This window comes from Oncorhynchus mykiss, chromosome 21, assembly GCF_013265735.2.
Source record: "Oncorhynchus mykiss isolate Arlee chromosome 21, USDA_OmykA_1.1, whole genome shotgun sequence".
Lineage (NCBI taxonomy): Eukaryota > Metazoa > Chordata > Actinopteri > Salmoniformes > Salmonidae > Oncorhynchus > Oncorhynchus mykiss.
Window position 1 is genome coordinate 6,084,554 of NC_048585.1, and position 17,081 is coordinate 6,101,634.

Genomic DNA, 17,081 nt, shown 5'->3' on the forward strand with positions numbered 1-17,081 from the left:
AATCTCTCTCTACGTTGTTTGGTAGATGGATTAGATATGGAGGGAGGGAGAGAGAGAGGGAGGGAGGGAGGGAGGGAGGGAGGGAGGGAGGGAGGGAGAGAGAGAGAGAGAGAGAGAGAGAGATAGAGAGAGAGGGAGGGAGAGAGAGAGAGAGAGAGAGCGAGAGAGAGAGGGAGGGAGGGAGGGAGGGAGGGAGGGAGGGAGGGAGGGAGGGAGAGAGAGAGAGAGAGAGAGAGAGAGAGAGAGGGAGAGAGAGAGAGAGAGAGAGGGAGAGAGAGAGAGAGAGAGAGAGAGAGAGAGAGAGAGAGAGAGGGAAGGAGGGAGAGAGAGACTATTTGTACATTGTTACAACACTGTATATATATATATATATATAATATGACATTTTGAATGTCTTTATTGTTTTGAAACTTCTGTATGTGTCATGTTTACTGTTCATTTTTATTGTTTATTTCACTTTTGTATAATATCTACCTCACTTGCTTTGGCAATGTTAACATGTGTTAGTCAGGCGGACAAGTAGGGTAGTCAGGAGGACTAGTACAGTAGTCAGGAGGACTAGTACAGTAGTAAGACCCAGGGGGACTAGTACAGTAGTCAGGGGGACTAGTACAGTAGTCAGACCCAGGGGGACTAGTACAGTAGTCAGGAGGACTAGTACAGTAGTCAGGAGGACTAGTACAGTACTCTGGGGGACTAGTACAGTAGTCAGGAGGACTAGTACAGTAGTCAGGAGGACTAGTACAGTAGTCAGGAGGACTAGTACAGTAGTCAGGGGGACTAGTACAGTAGTCAGGAGGACTAGTACAGTAGTCAGGAGGACTAGTACAGTAGTCAGGAGGACTAGAACAGTAGTGTGTGGGTTCGCGTGGATGTGTTTGTTTGTGTTTGTGCGTGTGTGCGAGAGAAACTGTGTAATTGAGAATGTGTGCGTGTGTTTGTGTATATGTGTGTGTGTGTGTGTGTGTTTAGAGAGAGATAATGCATCGTCACTTCGCTTGCTGACAAATGGATTCTCCGTCGATCCGATGACAGAGCGTTTGGGAAACGGATGAATGTAGTAGCTGTAGCATATCGCCTTTCTCTTCATGTTCTGTTGCCAGAAAAGCACAGGCTACAATCCCTCCTGTCTGACACAACCTTATCAATCCTGTTGCTGCTACTTTCTCTATGTGAGGTGGAACGACTACATGCTTGAGAGAGAGAGAGAGAGAGAGAGAGAGAGAGAGAGACAGCGAGAGAGACAGCGAGAGAGAGCGAGAGAGAGAGAGAGTGAGAGAGAGAGAGAGCGAGAGAGACAGTGAGAGAGACAGTGAGAGAGACAGGGAGAGAGAGAGAGAGAGAGAGAGAGAGAGAGAGCGAGAGAGACAGTGAGAGAGACAGTGAGAGAGAGAGAGAGAGAGAGCGAGAGAGAGCGAGAGAGACAGTGAGAGAGACAGTGAGAGAGACAGGGAGAGAGAGAGAGAGTCAAATAAAATAAAACAATTTTATTGATCACATGCTCCAAATACAACAGGTGTAAACCTTACAGTGAAAAGGTGTCCTACGAGCCGCTGACCAACAATCCAGTTTAAAAAAATACGGATAAGAATAAGAGATAAAAGTAACCAGTAATTCAAGAGCAGCAGTAAAATAACAATAGCGAGACTATAAACAGGGGGTACCGGTACAGAGTCAATGTGTGGGGGCACCGGTTAGTTGAGGTAGTATGTACATGTAGGTAGAGTTATTAAAGTGACTATGATTAGATAATAACAGAGAGTAGCAGTGGTGTAAAGAGGAGGGGGCAATGCAAATAGTCTGGGTAGCCATTTGATTAGATGTTCAGGAGTCTTATGGCTTGGGGGTGGAAGCTGTTTAGAAGCCTCTTGGACCTAGACTTGGTGCAACGGTACCACTTTCCGTAGAGTAGCAGAGAGAACATTCTAATGACTAGGGTGGCTGGAGACTTTGACAATTTTTAGGGCCTCCCTCTGACACCGCCTGGTATAGAGGTCCTGGATGGCAGGAAGCTTGGTCCCGGTGGTGTACTGGACCGTACGCACTACCCTCTGTAGTGCCTTGTGGTCGGAGGCCGAGCAGTTGCCATACCAGGCAGTGATGCAACCAGTCAGGATGCTCTCGATGGTGCAGCTGTAGAACCTTTTAAGGATCTGAGGACCCATGTCAAATCTTTTCAGTGTCCTGAGGGAGAATAGGTTTTGTCATGCCCTGTCTTGGTGTGCTTGGACCATGTGAGTTTGTTGGTGATGTGGACACCAAGGCACAACCTGCTCCACTGCAGCCCCGTCGATGAGAATGGGGGCGTGCTCAGGCCTCTTTTTCCTGTAGTCCACAATCATCTCCTTTGTCTCGTTGAGGGAGAGGTTGTTGTCCTGGCATCACATTGCCAGGTCTCCGACCTCCTCCCTATAGGCTGTCTCATCATTGTCGGTGATCAGGCCTACCACTGTTGTGTCATCGTCAAATTTAATGATGGTGTTGGAGTCGTGCCTGGCAGTGCAGTCATGACTGAGCATGCACCCCTGAGGGGCCCCTGTATTGAGGATCAGCATGGCGGATGTGTTGTTACCTACCCTTACCACCTGGGGGCGTATATAGCATTTTCACATAGGTGATCCTTTTTTCCAGGTGGGAAAGGGCAGTGTGGAGTGCAATGGAGATTGCATCATCTGTGGATCTGTTTGCGCGGTATGCACATTGGAGTGGGTCTAGGGTTTCTTGGATAATGGTGATGATGTGAGCCATGACCAGCCTTTCAAAGCACTTCATGGTAACAGATGTAAGTGCTACGGGTTGGTAGTCATTTAGGCAGGTTACCTTGGCGTTCTTGGGCACAGGGACTATAGTGGTCTGCTTAAAACATGTTGGTATTACAGACTCGGACAGGGAGAGGTTGAAAATAAATGTCAGTGACAACACTTGCCAGTTGGTCAACGCATGCTCTGAGTATGTGTCCTGGTAATCCGTCTGTCCCTGCGGCCTTGTGAATGTTTACCTGTCTAAAGGTCTTACTCACATCGGCTGCAGAGAGCGTGATCACACAGTCTTCCAGAACAGCTGGTGCTCTCATGCATGTGTCAGTGTTATTTGCCTCGAAGCGAGCATAGAAGTAGTTTAGTTCGTCTGGTAGGCTCGTGTCACTGGGCAGCTCTCAGCTGTGCGTCGTCTCTGGGGGAGTTTTCTTGTTTGCTTATGTCGGAATACAGCTCATTCAATGCTGTCTTAGTGCCAGCCTCTGACTGTGGTGGTATGTAAACAGCTATGAACAATATAGATGAAATACAGATGAAAACTCTCTCTGTAGGTAGTGTGGTCTACAGCTTATCATGAGATACTCTACCTCAGGCGAGCAATAGCTCGATACTTCCTTAGATATTGTGCACCAGCTGTTATTTACAAAAATACATAGTTCAGCCTCCCCTTGTCTTACAAAACGCTGCTGTTCTATCCTGCCGGTACAGCAACCAGCCAGCTGTATGTTGATAACGTCGTAGTTCAGCCACGACTCCGTGAAGCATAAGATGTTACAGTTTTCAATGTCCCGTTCGCAGTTTAATCTTCCGCGTTGGTCGTCGAGTTTATTCACCAAAGATTGCACGTTTGCTAGCAGAATGGAGGGAAGTGGGAGTTTATTTAGATCGTCTACGAATTCTCAGAAGACAGCCCGCCCTTCGGCCCCTGTTTCTCCGCCTCCTCTTCACGCAGATCACGGGGGTCGGGGCCTGTTCTCGAGGAAGCAGTATATCCTTCTCTCCTGGCTCGTCAGAGTGGTGAAAGGGAAAAAAGGATTCTGCCAGTCCGTGGTGAGTAATCACGGTCCTGATGTCTAGAAGTTATTTTCAGTCATAAGAGACGGTAAGACGGTAGTGGCAACATTATGTACAAAATAAATAAAAAAAGACGGTGTGTGTGTGTGTGTGTGTGTGGTGTGTGTGTGTGTGTGTGTGTGTGTGTGTGTGTGTGTGTGTGTGTGTGTGTGTGTGTGTGTGTGTGTGTGTGTGTGTGTGTGTGTGTGTGTGTGTTTGTGTTGTGTATGTTTTCCTGCCTTATTCAGACCAGAACGTCCTGACAAGGTCGGAAAACAAGAACAATTTTGAAAAGTCCGGACTTTTTTCATGTCCTGAATGAATTAAAATGCTATTTTTGTCTTAATAGTTCGTTTTAGGCTTTGGGGTTGAGGTTAGGTGTTGGGTTAGGAGTTACGGTTAGGGGGTTAGGGACTGTTTGCGTGTGTGTGTGTGTGTGTGTGTGTGTGTGTGTGTGTGTGTGTGTGTGTGTGTGTGTGTGTGTGTGTGTGTAATTGCAGTGCTGTGTAATTGCAGTAATTGCAGTGTTGCAGTGCTGAGTACTCTCATCAACTCTGGGTTGCCAAGGTAACAGATGTACAGTCTGACTGTGTCACATTAGTGCATCTCTGCTTGTAAGAGAGAGAAGGAAGACTTGTTCAGCCCAGGTCAGATACATAGGACGAGACGGCAAGTGGCAGTATAAGGAGATTTAGAACTCTGATTAGAACTACCTCTATTTCTCCCTCTATCTCCCCTTTATCTCTATCTCTCCCTCTATCTCCCCTTTATCTCTATCTCTCCCTCTATCTCCCCTTTATCTCTATCTCTCCCTCTATCTCCCCCTCTATCTCTATATCTCCCTCTATCTCCCCTTTATTTATATCTCCCTCTATCTCCCCTTTATCTCTATCTCTCTCTCTATATCCCTCTATCTCCCCGTTATCTCTATATCTCCCTCTATCTCCCCTCTATCTCTATCTCATCCTCTCCCTCTATCTCCCCCTCTATCTCCATCTCTCCCTGTATCTCCCCCTCTATCTCTATCTCATCCTCTCCCTCTATCTCCCCCTCTATTTCTATCTCTCTCTATCTCCCCTCTATCTCTATCTCATCCTCTCCCTCTATCTCCATCTATCTGTCCCTCTATCTATATCTCTCTCTCTCTATCTCTCTCCCTCCTTCTATCTATCTCTATATCTCCCTCACAATATTGAATTGATTTTGGTTGTCAACGCAGCCAGATATGAACATTTAAAGAAGATGTATCTACTACTTGGATAGTATCATCTGAACTTCTGGTTGGATAGTTCCATCTGAACCACTGGCTTCATCCCATTCTTTAACTTCTGGTTGGATAGTTCCATCTGAACCACTGGCTTCATCCCATTCTTTATCTTCTGGTTGGATAGTTCCATCTGAGACACTGGCTTCATCCCATTCTTTATCTTCTGGTTGGATAGTTCCATCTGAGACACTGGCTTCATCCCATTCTTTATCTTCTGATTGGATAGTTCCATCTGAACCACTGGCTTCATCCCATTCTTTAACTTCTGGTTGGATAGTTCCATCTGAACCACTGGCTTCATCCCATTCTTTATCTTCTGGTTGGATAGTTCCATCTGAGACACTGGCTTCATCCCATTCTTTATCTTCTGATTGGATAGTTCCATCTGAACCACTGGCTTCATCCCATTCTTTAACTTCTGGTTGGATAGTTCCATCTGAACCACTGGCTTCATCCCATTCTTTATCTTCTGGTTGGATAGTTCCATCTGAGACACTGGCTTCATCCCATTCTTTAACTTCTGGTTGGATAGTTCCATCTGAGACACTGGCTTCATCCCATTCTTTAACTTCTGATTGGATAGTTCCATCTGAACCACTGGCTTCATCCCATTCTTTATCTTCTGATTGGATAGCTCCATCTGAGACACTGGCTTCATCCCATTCTTTATCTTCTGGTTGGATAGTTCCATCTGAACCACTGGCTTCATCCCATTCTTTAACTTCTGGTTGGATAGTTCCATCTGAACCACTGGCTTCATCCCATTCTTTAACTTCTGGTTGGATAGTTCCATCTGAACCACTGGCTTCATCCCATTCTTTATCTTCTGGTTGGATAGTTCCATCTGAACCACTGGCTTCATCCCATTCTTTATCTTCTGGTTGGATAGCTCCATCTGAACCACTGGCTTCATCCCATTCTTTAACTTCTGGTTGGATAGTTCCATCTGAGACACTGGCTTCATCCCATTCTTTAACTTCTGGTTGGATAGTTCCATCTGAGACACTGGCTTCATCCCATTCTTTAACTTCTGGTTGGATAGTTCCATCTGAGACACTGGCTTCATCCCATTCTTTATCTTCTGGTTGGATAGTTCCATCTGAACCACTGGCTTCATCCCATTCTTTATCTTCTGGTTGGATAGCTCCATCTGAGACACTGGCTTCATCCCATTCTTTAACTTCTGGTTGGATAGCTCCATCTGAACCACTGGCTTCATCCCATTCTTTATCTTCTGGTTGGATAGTTCCATCTGAACCACTGGCTTCATCCCATTCTTTAACTTCTGGTTGGATAGCTCCATCTGAACCACTGGCTTCATCCCATTCTTTATCTTCTGATTGGATAGTTCCATCTGAGACACTGGCTTCATCCCATTCTTTATCTTCTGGTTGGATAGTGCCATCTGAGACACTGGCTTCATCCCATTCTTTAACTTCTGGTTGGATAGCTCCATCTGAACCACTGGCTTCATCCCATTCTTTATCTTCTGGTTGGATAGTTCCATCTGAACCACTGGCTTCATCCCATTCTTTAACTTCTGGTTGGATAGCTCCATCTGAACCACTGGCTTCATCCCATTCTTTATCTTCTGATTGGATAGTTCCATCTGAGACACTGGCTTCATCCCATTCTTTATCTTCTGGTTGGATAGTTCCATCTGAGACACTGGCTTCATCCCATTCTTTAACTTCTGGTTGGATAGTTCCATCTGAACCACTGGCTTCATCCCATTCTTTAACTTCTGGTTGGATAGTTCCATCTGAGACACTGGCTTCATCCCATTCTTTATCTTCTGATTGGATAGTTCCATCTGAACCACTGGCTTCATCCCATTCTTTAACTTCTGGTTGGATAGTTCCATCTGAGACACTGGCTTCATCCCATTCTTTAACTTCTGGTTGGATAGTTCCATCTGAGACACTGGCTTCATCCCATTCTTTAACTTCTGGTTGGATAGTTCCATCTGAACCACTGGCTTCATCCCATTCTTTAACTTCTGGTTGGATAGCTCCATCTGAGACACTGGCTTCATCCCATTCTTTATCTTCTGGTTGGATAGTTCCATCTGAACCACTGGCTTCATCCCATTCTTTAACTTCTGGTTGGATAGTTCCATCTGAACCACTGGCTTCATCCCATTCTTTAACTTCTGGTTGGATAGCTCCATCTGAGACACTGGCTTCATCCCATTCTTTAACTTCTGGTTGGATAGTTCCATCTGAACCACTGGCTTCATCCCATTCTTTATCTTCTGGTTGGATAGTTCCATCTGAACCACTGGCTTCATCCCATTCTTTAACTTCTGGTTGGATAGCTCCATCTGAGACACTGGCTTCATCCCATTCTTTAACTTCTGGTTGGATAGCTCCATCTGAGACACTGGCTTCATCCCATTCTTTATCTTCTGGTTGGATAGTTCCATCTGAACCACTGGCTTCATCCCATTCTTTATCTTCTGATTGGATAGTTCCATCTGAACCACTGGCTTCATCCCATTCTTTATCTTCTGGTTGGATAGTTCCATCTGAGACACTGGCTTCATCCCATTCTTTATCTTCTGGTTGGATAGTTCCATCATTCTTTATCTTCTGGTTGGATAGTTCCATCTGAACCACTGGCTTCATCCCATTATTTAACGTCTGGTTGAGCTGGAGGCAGGTTAAAAGGCTATTTAGTCTATTTAAAAAGTGATATTGAATTGTTTTTGGTTTCCAACGCAACCAAAAATCAACATTTAAAGGAGATGCTTCTTCTGTTTGGATAGCTCCATCTGTGCTGAGTCTGGCTTTAATTCCAGTTTGGATAGCTCCATCTGTGCTGAGTCTGGCTTTAATTCCAGTTTGGATAGCTCCATCTGTGCTGAGTCTGGCTTTAATTCCAGTTTGGATAGCTCCATCTGTGCTGAATCTGGCTTTAATTCCAGTTTGGATAGCTCCATCTGTGCTGAGTCTGGCTTTAATTCCAGTTTGGATAGCTCCATCTGTGCTGAGTCTGGCTTTAATTCCAGTTTGGATAGCTCCATCTGTGCTGAGTCTGGTTTTAATTCCAGTTTGGATAGCTCCATCTGTGCTGAGTCTGGCTTTAATTCCAGTTTGGATAGCTCCATCTGTGCTGAGTCTGGCTTTAATTCCAGTTTGGATAGCTCCATCTGTGCTGAGTCTGGCTTTAATTCCAGTTTGGATAGCTCCATCTGTGCTGAGTCTGGTTTTAATTCCAGTTTGGATAGCTCCATCTGTGCTGAGTCTGGCTTTAATTCCAGTTTGGATAGCTCCATCTGTGCTGAGTCTGGCTTTAATTCCAGTTTGGATAGCTCCATCTGTGCTGAGTCTGGCTTTAATTCCAGTTTGGATAGCTCCATCTGTGCTGAGTCTGGCTTTAATTCCAGTTTGGATAGCTCCATCTGTGCTGAGTCTGGCTTTAATTCCAGTTTGGATAGCTCCATCTGTGCTGAGTCTGGCTTTAATTCCAGTTTGGATAGCTCCATCTGTGCTGAGTCTGGCTTTAATTCCAGTTTGGATAGCTCCATCTGTGCTGAGTCTGGCTTTAATTCCAGTTTGGATAGCTCCATCTGTGCTGAGTCTGGCTTTAATTCCAGTTTGGATAGCTCCATCTGTGCTGAATCTGGCTTTAATTCCAGTTTGGATAGCTCCATCTGTGCTGAGTCTGGCTTTAATTCCAGTTTGGATAGCTCCATCTGTGCTGAGTCTGGTTTTAATTCCAGTTTGGATAGCTCCATCTGTGCTGAGTCTGGCTTTAATTCCAGTTTGGATAGCTCCATCTGTGCTGAATCCTGCTTTAATTCCAGTTTGGATAGCTCCATCTGTGCTGAGTCTGGCTTTAATTCCAGTTTGGATAGCTCCATCTGTGCTGAGTCTGGCTTTAATTCCAGTTTGGATAGCTCCATCTGTGCTGAGTCTGGCTTTAATTCCAGTTTGGATAGCTCCATCTGTGCTGAGTCTGGCTTTAATTCCAGTTTGGATAGCTCCATCTGTGCTGAATCTGGCTTTAATTCCAGTTTGGATAGCTCCATCTGTGCTGAGTCTGGCTTTAATTCCAGTTTGGATAGCTCCATCTGTGCTGAGTCTGGCTTTAATTCCAGTTTGGATAGCTCCATCTGTGCTGAGTCTGGCTTTAATTCCAGTTTGGATAGCTCCATCTGTGCTGAGTCTGGCTTTAATTCCAGTTTGGATAGCTCCATCTGTGCTGAGTCTGGCTTTAATTCCAGTTTGGATAGCTCCATCTGTGCAGAGTCTGGCTTTAATTCCAGTTTGGATAGCTCCACCTGTGCTGAGTCTGGCTTTAATTCCAGTTTGGATAGCTCCATCTGTGCTGAGTCTGGCTTTAATTCCAGTTTGGATAGCTTTATCTGTGCTGAATCTGGCTTTAATTCCAGTTTGGAATTAGCTGTACAGGCCTAAATAGCTTCATAGATGCTGTGTGATTGATACAGTACGGAGCCTCGTAGATGCTGTGTGATTGATACAGTACGGAGCCTCGTAGATGCTGTGTGATTGATACAGTACGGAGCCTCGTAGATGCTGTGTGATTGATACAGTACGGAGCCTCGTAGATGCTGTGTGATTGATAAGAGTAAGGAGCCTCGTAGATGCTGTGTGATTGATACAGTACGGAGCCTCGTAGATGCTGTGTGATTGATAAGAGTAAGGAGCCTCGTAGATGCTGTGTGATTGATACAGTACGGAGCCTCGTAGATGCTGTGTGATTGATACAGTACGGAGCCTCGTAGATGCTGTGTGATAGATACAGTAAGGAGCCTCGTAGATGCTGTGTGATTGATACAGTACGGAGCCTCGTAGATGCTGTGTGATTGATACAGTACGGAGCCTCGTAGATGCTGTGTGATTGATAAGAGTACGGAGCCTCGTAGATGCTGTGTGATTGATACAGTACGGAGCCTCGTAGATGCTGTGTGATTGATACAGTACGGAGCCTCGTAGATGCTGTGTGATTGATAAGAGTACGGAGCCTCGTAGATGCTGTGTGATTGATAAGAGTACGGAGCCTCGTAGATGCTGTGTGATTGATACAGTACGGAGCCTCGTAGATGCTGTGTGATTGATACAGTACGAAGCCTCGTAGATGCTGTGTGATTGATACAGTACGGAGCCTCGTAGATGCTGTGTGATTGATACAGTAAGGAGCCTCGTAGATGCTGTGTGATTGATACAGTACGGAGCCTCGTAGATGCTGTGTGATTGATAAGAGTAAGGAGCCTCGTAGATGCTGTGTGATTGATACAGTACGGAGCCTCGTAGATGCTGTGTGATTGATAAGAGTACGGAGCCTCGTAGATGCTGTGTGATTGATACAGTACGGAGCCTCGTAGATGCTGTGTGATTGAAACAGTACGGAGCCTCGTAGATGCTGTGTGATTGATACAGTACGGAGCCTCGTAGATGCTGTGTGATTGATAAGAGTACGGAGCCTCGTAGATGCTGTGTGATTGATAAGAGTACGGAGCCTCGTAGATGCTGTGTGATTGATACAGTACGGAGCCTCGTAGATGCTGTGTGATGGATACAGTACGGAGCCTCGTAGATGCTGTGTGATTGATAAGAGTACGGAGCCTCGTAGATGCTGTGTGATTGATACAGTCCGGTTTCCATTTCATTTGCTCTGTTGAACCTACACTTTAGAATAACTTTGATAGCAACAGTGAATCTATTAAGTGGAGATTTCTCAGCAATCATTCTCCCTTTAACACATTGGTAATTGTCAGTGACGAACATCCCAGCTAAGAAAGGCTGTGTTTGGATATAAACCCCTGGATGGGAGACTGAATGGATGGCTGTAGATAGATGATCTCTGCAGTAGGAGGCGCTGTCCAGCCTCTTGTTTTAAAACAATTCTTATAGTGGATATTACTTTGTAGATCTGACGTTGTTTTAAAGGCACAAATTCAACATATTTTATACTAGGTTTGTCTATGTTGAAAAGTGGTTACCGTGATGACCTAGCAGTTAATTAAGAGCATTGGGCCAGTATTTTATCTTTACTTAACTAGGCAAGTCAGTTAAGAACAAATTATTATTTACAATGACAGCCTAGGAAACAGTGGGTTAACTGGCCAAGGAACAGTGGGTTAACTGGTTTGTTCAGGGGCAGAACGACAGATTTTTACCTTGTCAGCTCAGGGGATCCAATCTAGCAACCTGTTGGTTACTAGTCCAACGCTCTAACCACTAGGCTACCTGCCGCCCCGAAAGGTCACTGTTTCGAATCCCCAAGGCGACTAGGTGAAACATCTGTCGGTGCCCTTGAGCAAGGCGCTTAACCCTCATTTCTCATGTAAGTCTCTCTGGATAAGAGAATCAGCTAAATGACTCACTACTGTAAGTCTCTCTGGATAAGAGAATCAGCTAAATGACTCACTACTGTAAGTCTCTCTGGATAAGAGAATCAGTTAAATTACTCACAACTGTAAGTCTCTCTGGATAAGAGAGTCTGCTAAATGACTCAATTGTAATCCTGTAGTGAAATATTACCCACAAAACAACAGTGTAAATTGATTACTTCTTTCAAATCCAAATCCACATGATTCCACGTCACAACACGTTGACAAATGATGCTAGAAAATTGTTGATTTAAACAGTTTGTGGTCAGTGGGAGATCTCTATTATCTCAACTTTTCTTAAACTATCTCTGATCCGCACCATTAACAGGGACTGTTAGGCCAGACTATCACTGATCAGGGACTGTTAGGCCAGACTATCACTGATCAGGGACTGTTAGACCAGACGATCTCTGATCAGGGACTGTTAGACCAGACGATCTCTGATCAGGGACTGTTAGACCAGACGATCTCTGATCAGGGACTGTTAGACCAGACGATCTCTGATCAGCGCCATTACCAGGGACTGTTAGACCAGACGATCTCTGATCAGGGACTGTTAGACCAGATGATCTCTGATCAGGGACTGTTAGACCAGACAATTTCTGATCAGGGACTGTTAGACCAGACGATCTCTGATCAGGGACTGTTAGACCAGACGATCTCTGATCAGGGACTGTTAGACCAGACGATCTCTGATCAGGGACTGTTAGACCTGTTAGACCAGACGATCTCTGATCAGGGACTGTTAGACCAGACGATCTCTGATCAGGGACTGTTAGACCAGACGATCTCTGATCAGGGACTGTTAGACCTGTTAGACCAGACGATCTCTGATCAGGGCTCAGTCAACTCCTGCTGAGATTGAGGCTGTCTTAACATGGACACCGTCAGAAAATGATTCGGGAATGTCCACACTGTCCCACCCCTTCTCAACATCAAGCCTTCTGATTGGCTGAGTGGACGCGAGGAGCAGCTTCCCGCCCAGTAAACTCACCTCTGATTACAGAGCTGACAGGCGAAGCAGTCCAGGTGATAGACGTTCTCTTTAGCTCTCATCACCATCTCAAAGGCTGGGATCAGCTTACTGCAGGCCGCACAGTTCCCTGTTACCCCAAACAACCTGCGGAAGAGACAGGAGGAAAGCACTGTTAGAACAGGGGTAGAACAGACCTCCTGTAGACACCTAGCATGATAGAGATAGAGACCCAGGAAAGAACAGACCTCCTGTAGACACCTAGCACGATAGAGATAGATAGAGACCCAGGAGAGAACAGACCTCCTGTTTACATTTAGCATGATAGAGATAGATAGAGACCCAGGTGGAGAACAGATCTCCTGTGGACACCTAGCATGATAGAGATAGATAGAGACCCAGGAGAGAACAGACCTCCTGTAGACACCTAGCATGATAGAGATAGATAGAGACCCAGGTGGAGAACAGATCTCCTGTAGACACCTAGCATGATAGAGATAGATAGAGACCCAGGAGAGAACAGACCTCCTGTAGACACCTAGCATGATAGAGATAGAGACCCAGGAGAGAACAGACCTCCTGTAGACACCTAGCATGATAGAGATAGATAGAGACCCAGGTGGAGAAGAGACCTCATGTAGACACCTAGCATGATAGAGATAGATAGAGACCCAGGTGGAGAACACACCTCCTGTAGACACCTAGCATGATAGAGATAGATAGAGACCCAGGAGAGAACAGACCTCCTGTTTACATTTAGCATGATAGAGATAGATAGAGACCCAGGTGGAGAACAGATCTCCTGTGGACACCTAGCATGATAGAGATAGATAGAGACCCAGGAGAGAACAGACCTCCTGTAGACACCTAGCATGATAGAGATAGATAGAGACCCAGGTGGAGAACAGATCTCCTGTAGACACCTAGCATGATAGAGATAGATAGAGACCCAGGAGAGAACAGACCTCCTGTAGACACCTAGCATGATAGAGATAGAGACCCAGGAGAGAACAGACCTCCTGTAGACACCTAGCATGATAGAGATAGATAGAGACCCAGGTGGAGAAGAGACCTCATGTAGACACCTAGCATGATAGAGATAGATAGAGACCCAGGTGGAGAACACACCTCCTGTAGACACCTAGCATGATAGAGATAGATAGAGACCCAGGAGAGAACAGACCTCCTGTTTACATTTAGCATGATAGAGATAGATAGAGACCCAGGTGGAGAACAGATCTCCTGTGGACACCTAGCATGATAGAGATAGATAGAGACCCAGGAGAGAACAGACCTCCTGTAGACACCTAGCATGATAGAGATAGATAGAGATCCAGGTGGAGAACAGACCTCCTGTAGACACCTAGCATGATAGAGATAGATAGAGACCCAGGTGGAGAACAGACCTCCTGTAGACACCTAGCATGATAGAGATAGATAGAGACTCAGGAGAGGACAGACCTCCTGTAGACACGTAGCATGATAGAGATAGATAGAGACCCAGGTGGAGAACAGACCTCCTGTAGACACCTAGCATGATAGATATAGATAGAGACCCAGGAGAGAATCACTAGCAGGAAAACTATCGGCTCATGAAATCATAGAAAACAATAATCTATTGGATAGAACGACAAACTTCTTCAGGCACTTCTAGTTCCGGCGTGCTTGTTCACATGATCAAACCACATGTCTCTCTGGTCTGTCGGTAAGAGATCCTGATAACTACATGTCTCTCTGGTCTGTAGGTAAGAGATCCTGATAACTACATGTCTCTCTGGTCTGTAGGTAAGAGATCCTGATAACTACATGTCTCTCTGGTCTGTAGGTAAGAGATCCTGATAACTACATGTCTCTCTGGTCTGTAGGTAAGAGATCCTGATAACTACATGTCTCTCTGGTCTGTCGGTAAGAGATCCTGATAACTACATGTCTCTCTGGTCTGTCGGTAAGAGATCCTGATAACTACATGTCTCTCTGGTCTATAGGTAAGAGATCCTGATAACTACATGTCTCTCTGGTCTGTCGGTAAGTGATCCTGATAACTACATGTCTCTCTGGTCTGTAGGTAAGAGATCCTGATAACTACATGTCTCTCTCTCTGGTTTGTCGGTAAGAGATCCTGATAACTACATGTCTCTCTGGTCTGTAGGTAAGAGATCCTGATAACTACATGTCTCTCTGGTCTGTCGGTAAGAGATCCTGATAACTACATGTCTCTCTGGTCTGTAGGTAAGAGATCCTGATAACTACATGTCTCTCTGGTCTGTCTGTAAGAGATCCTGATAACTACATGTCTCTCTGGTCTGTAGGTAAGAGATCCTGATAACTACATGTCTCTCTGGTCTGTCGGTAAGAGATCCTGATAACTACATGTCTCTCTGGTCTGTAGGTAAGAAATCCTGATAACTACATGTCTCTCTGGTCTGTAGGTAAGAGATCCTGATAACTACATGTCTCTCTGGTCTGTAGGTAAGAGATCCTGATAACTACATGTCTCTCTGGTCTGTCGGTAAGAGATCCTGATAACTACATGTCTCTCTGGTCTGTCGGTAAGAGATCCTGATAACTACATGTCTCTCTGGTCTATAGGTAAGAGATCCTGATAACTACATGTCTCTCTGGTCTGTCGGTAAGTGATCCTGATAACTACATGTCTCTCTGGTCTGTAGGTAAGAGATCCTGATAACTACATGTCTCTCTCTCTGGTTTGTCGGTAAGAGATCCTGATAACTACATGTCTCTCTGGTCTGTAGGTAAGAGATCCTGATAACTACATGTCTCTCTGGTCTGTCGGTAAGAGATCCTGATAACTACATGTCTCTCTGGTCTGTAGGTAAGAGATCCTGATAACTACATGTCTCTCTGGTCTGTAGGTAAGAGATCCTGATAACTACATGTCTCTCTGGTCTGTCTGTAAGAGATCCTGATAACTACATGTCTCTCTGGTCTGTAGGTAAGAGATCCTGATAACTACATGTCTCTCTGGTCTGTCGGTAAGAGATCCTGATAACTACATGTCTCTCTGGTCTGTCGGTAAGAGATCCTGATAACTACATGTCTCTCTGGTCTGTCGGTAAGAGATCCTGATAACTACATGTCTCTCTGGTCTGTCGGTAAGAGATCCTGATAACTACATGTCTCTCTGGTCTGTTGGTAAGAGATCCTGATAACTACATGTCTCTCCGGTCTGTCGGTAAGAGATCCTGATAACTACATGTCTCTCTGGTCTGTAGGTAAGAGGTCCTGATAACTACATGTCTCTCTGGTCTGTCGGAAAGAGATCCTGATAGCTACATGTCTCTCTGGTCTGTAGGTAAGAGATCCTGATAACTACACGTCTCTCTGGTCTGTAGGTAAGAGATCCTGATAACTACATGTCTCTCTGGTCTGTAGGTAAGAGATCCTGATAACTACAGGTCTCTCTTTCTGGTCTCTCGGTAAGAGATCCTGATCTAATGAATGCACTATAGGCTCTGGACAAATGTAGTGTACCACATAGGGAATAGGGAACCATTGCAAAAGCACACTCTGTTATCTACAGAAAATAAAACACAGCTAGATTGTTGTCCCAGTGAATAGCTACAGAATGACAGGTCTAGCATCAACACAGCTCTACAGAATGACAGGTCTACCATCAACACAGCCCTACAGAATGACAGGTCTAGCATCAACACAGCTCTACAGAATGCCAGGTCTACCATCAACACAGCCCTACAGAATGACACAGGTCTACCATCAACACAGCCCTACAGAATGACACAGGTCTAGCATCAACACAGCCCTACAGAATGGCACAGGTCTACCATCAACACAGCCCTACAGAATGACAGGTCTACCATCAACACAGCCGTACAGAATGACAGGTCTACCATCAACACAGCCCTACAGAATGTCAGGTCTACCATCAACACAGCCCTACAGAATGACACAGGTCTACCAACAACACAGACCGGTACAGGGGGGGTATAAAGACATGACATTGGACCAGTACAGGGGGGGTATAAAGACATGACATTGGACCGGTACAGGGGGGGTATAAAGACATGACATTGGACCGGTACAGGGGAGGTATAAAGACATGACATTGGACCGGTACCGGGGGGGTATAAAGACATGACATTGGACTGGTACAGGGGAGGTATATAGACATGACATTGGACCGGTACAGGGGAGGTATATAGACATGACATTGGACCGGTACAGGGGGGGTATAAAGACATGACATTGGACTGGTACAGGGGAGGTATAAAGACATGACATTGGACCGGTACAGGGAGGGTATAAAGACATGACATTGGACCGGTACAGGGGGGGTATAAAGACATGACATTGGACCGGTACAGGGGGGGTATAGAGACATGACATTGGACCGGTACAGGGGGGGTATAGAGACATGACATTGGACCGGTACAGGGGGGGTATAGAGACATGACATTGGACCGGTACAGGGGGGGTATAAAGACATGACACTGGACCAGTACAGGGGGGGTATAGAGACATGACATTGGACCAAACATTTGGTTTGAAGTGTTCTTAATGTTTTGTCCATTCGTTGCAGATTAAAGTGATAATTTATCTCACAGATTTTACACTTCCAAAAAAAATCCATTGAAATCAAGTAAAGATGTGTGTTTTAGCAGGTAAAAAGATATATCTCAGTATAAACGAATATCA

The 17,081-nt window shown here is 45.3% G+C and overlaps 1 protein-coding gene across 5 annotated transcripts in view; it reads right to left on the minus strand.

The window, feature by feature from the left end:
- Positions 1 to 17,081, minus strand: part of LOC110499738 (LIM domain only protein 3) — a 121,676-nt gene that overhangs the window by 17,419 nt on the left and 87,176 nt on the right. For all 5 annotated transcript variants that reach the window (XM_036956696.1, XM_036956697.1, XM_036956698.1 and 2 more), the window contains exon 3: positions 12,429 to 12,554. In XM_036956696.1, coding sequence (XP_036812591.1) covers positions 12,429 to 12,554 — 126 coding nt within the window. The remainder of the gene's footprint in view (positions 1 to 12,428; positions 12,555 to 17,081) is intronic.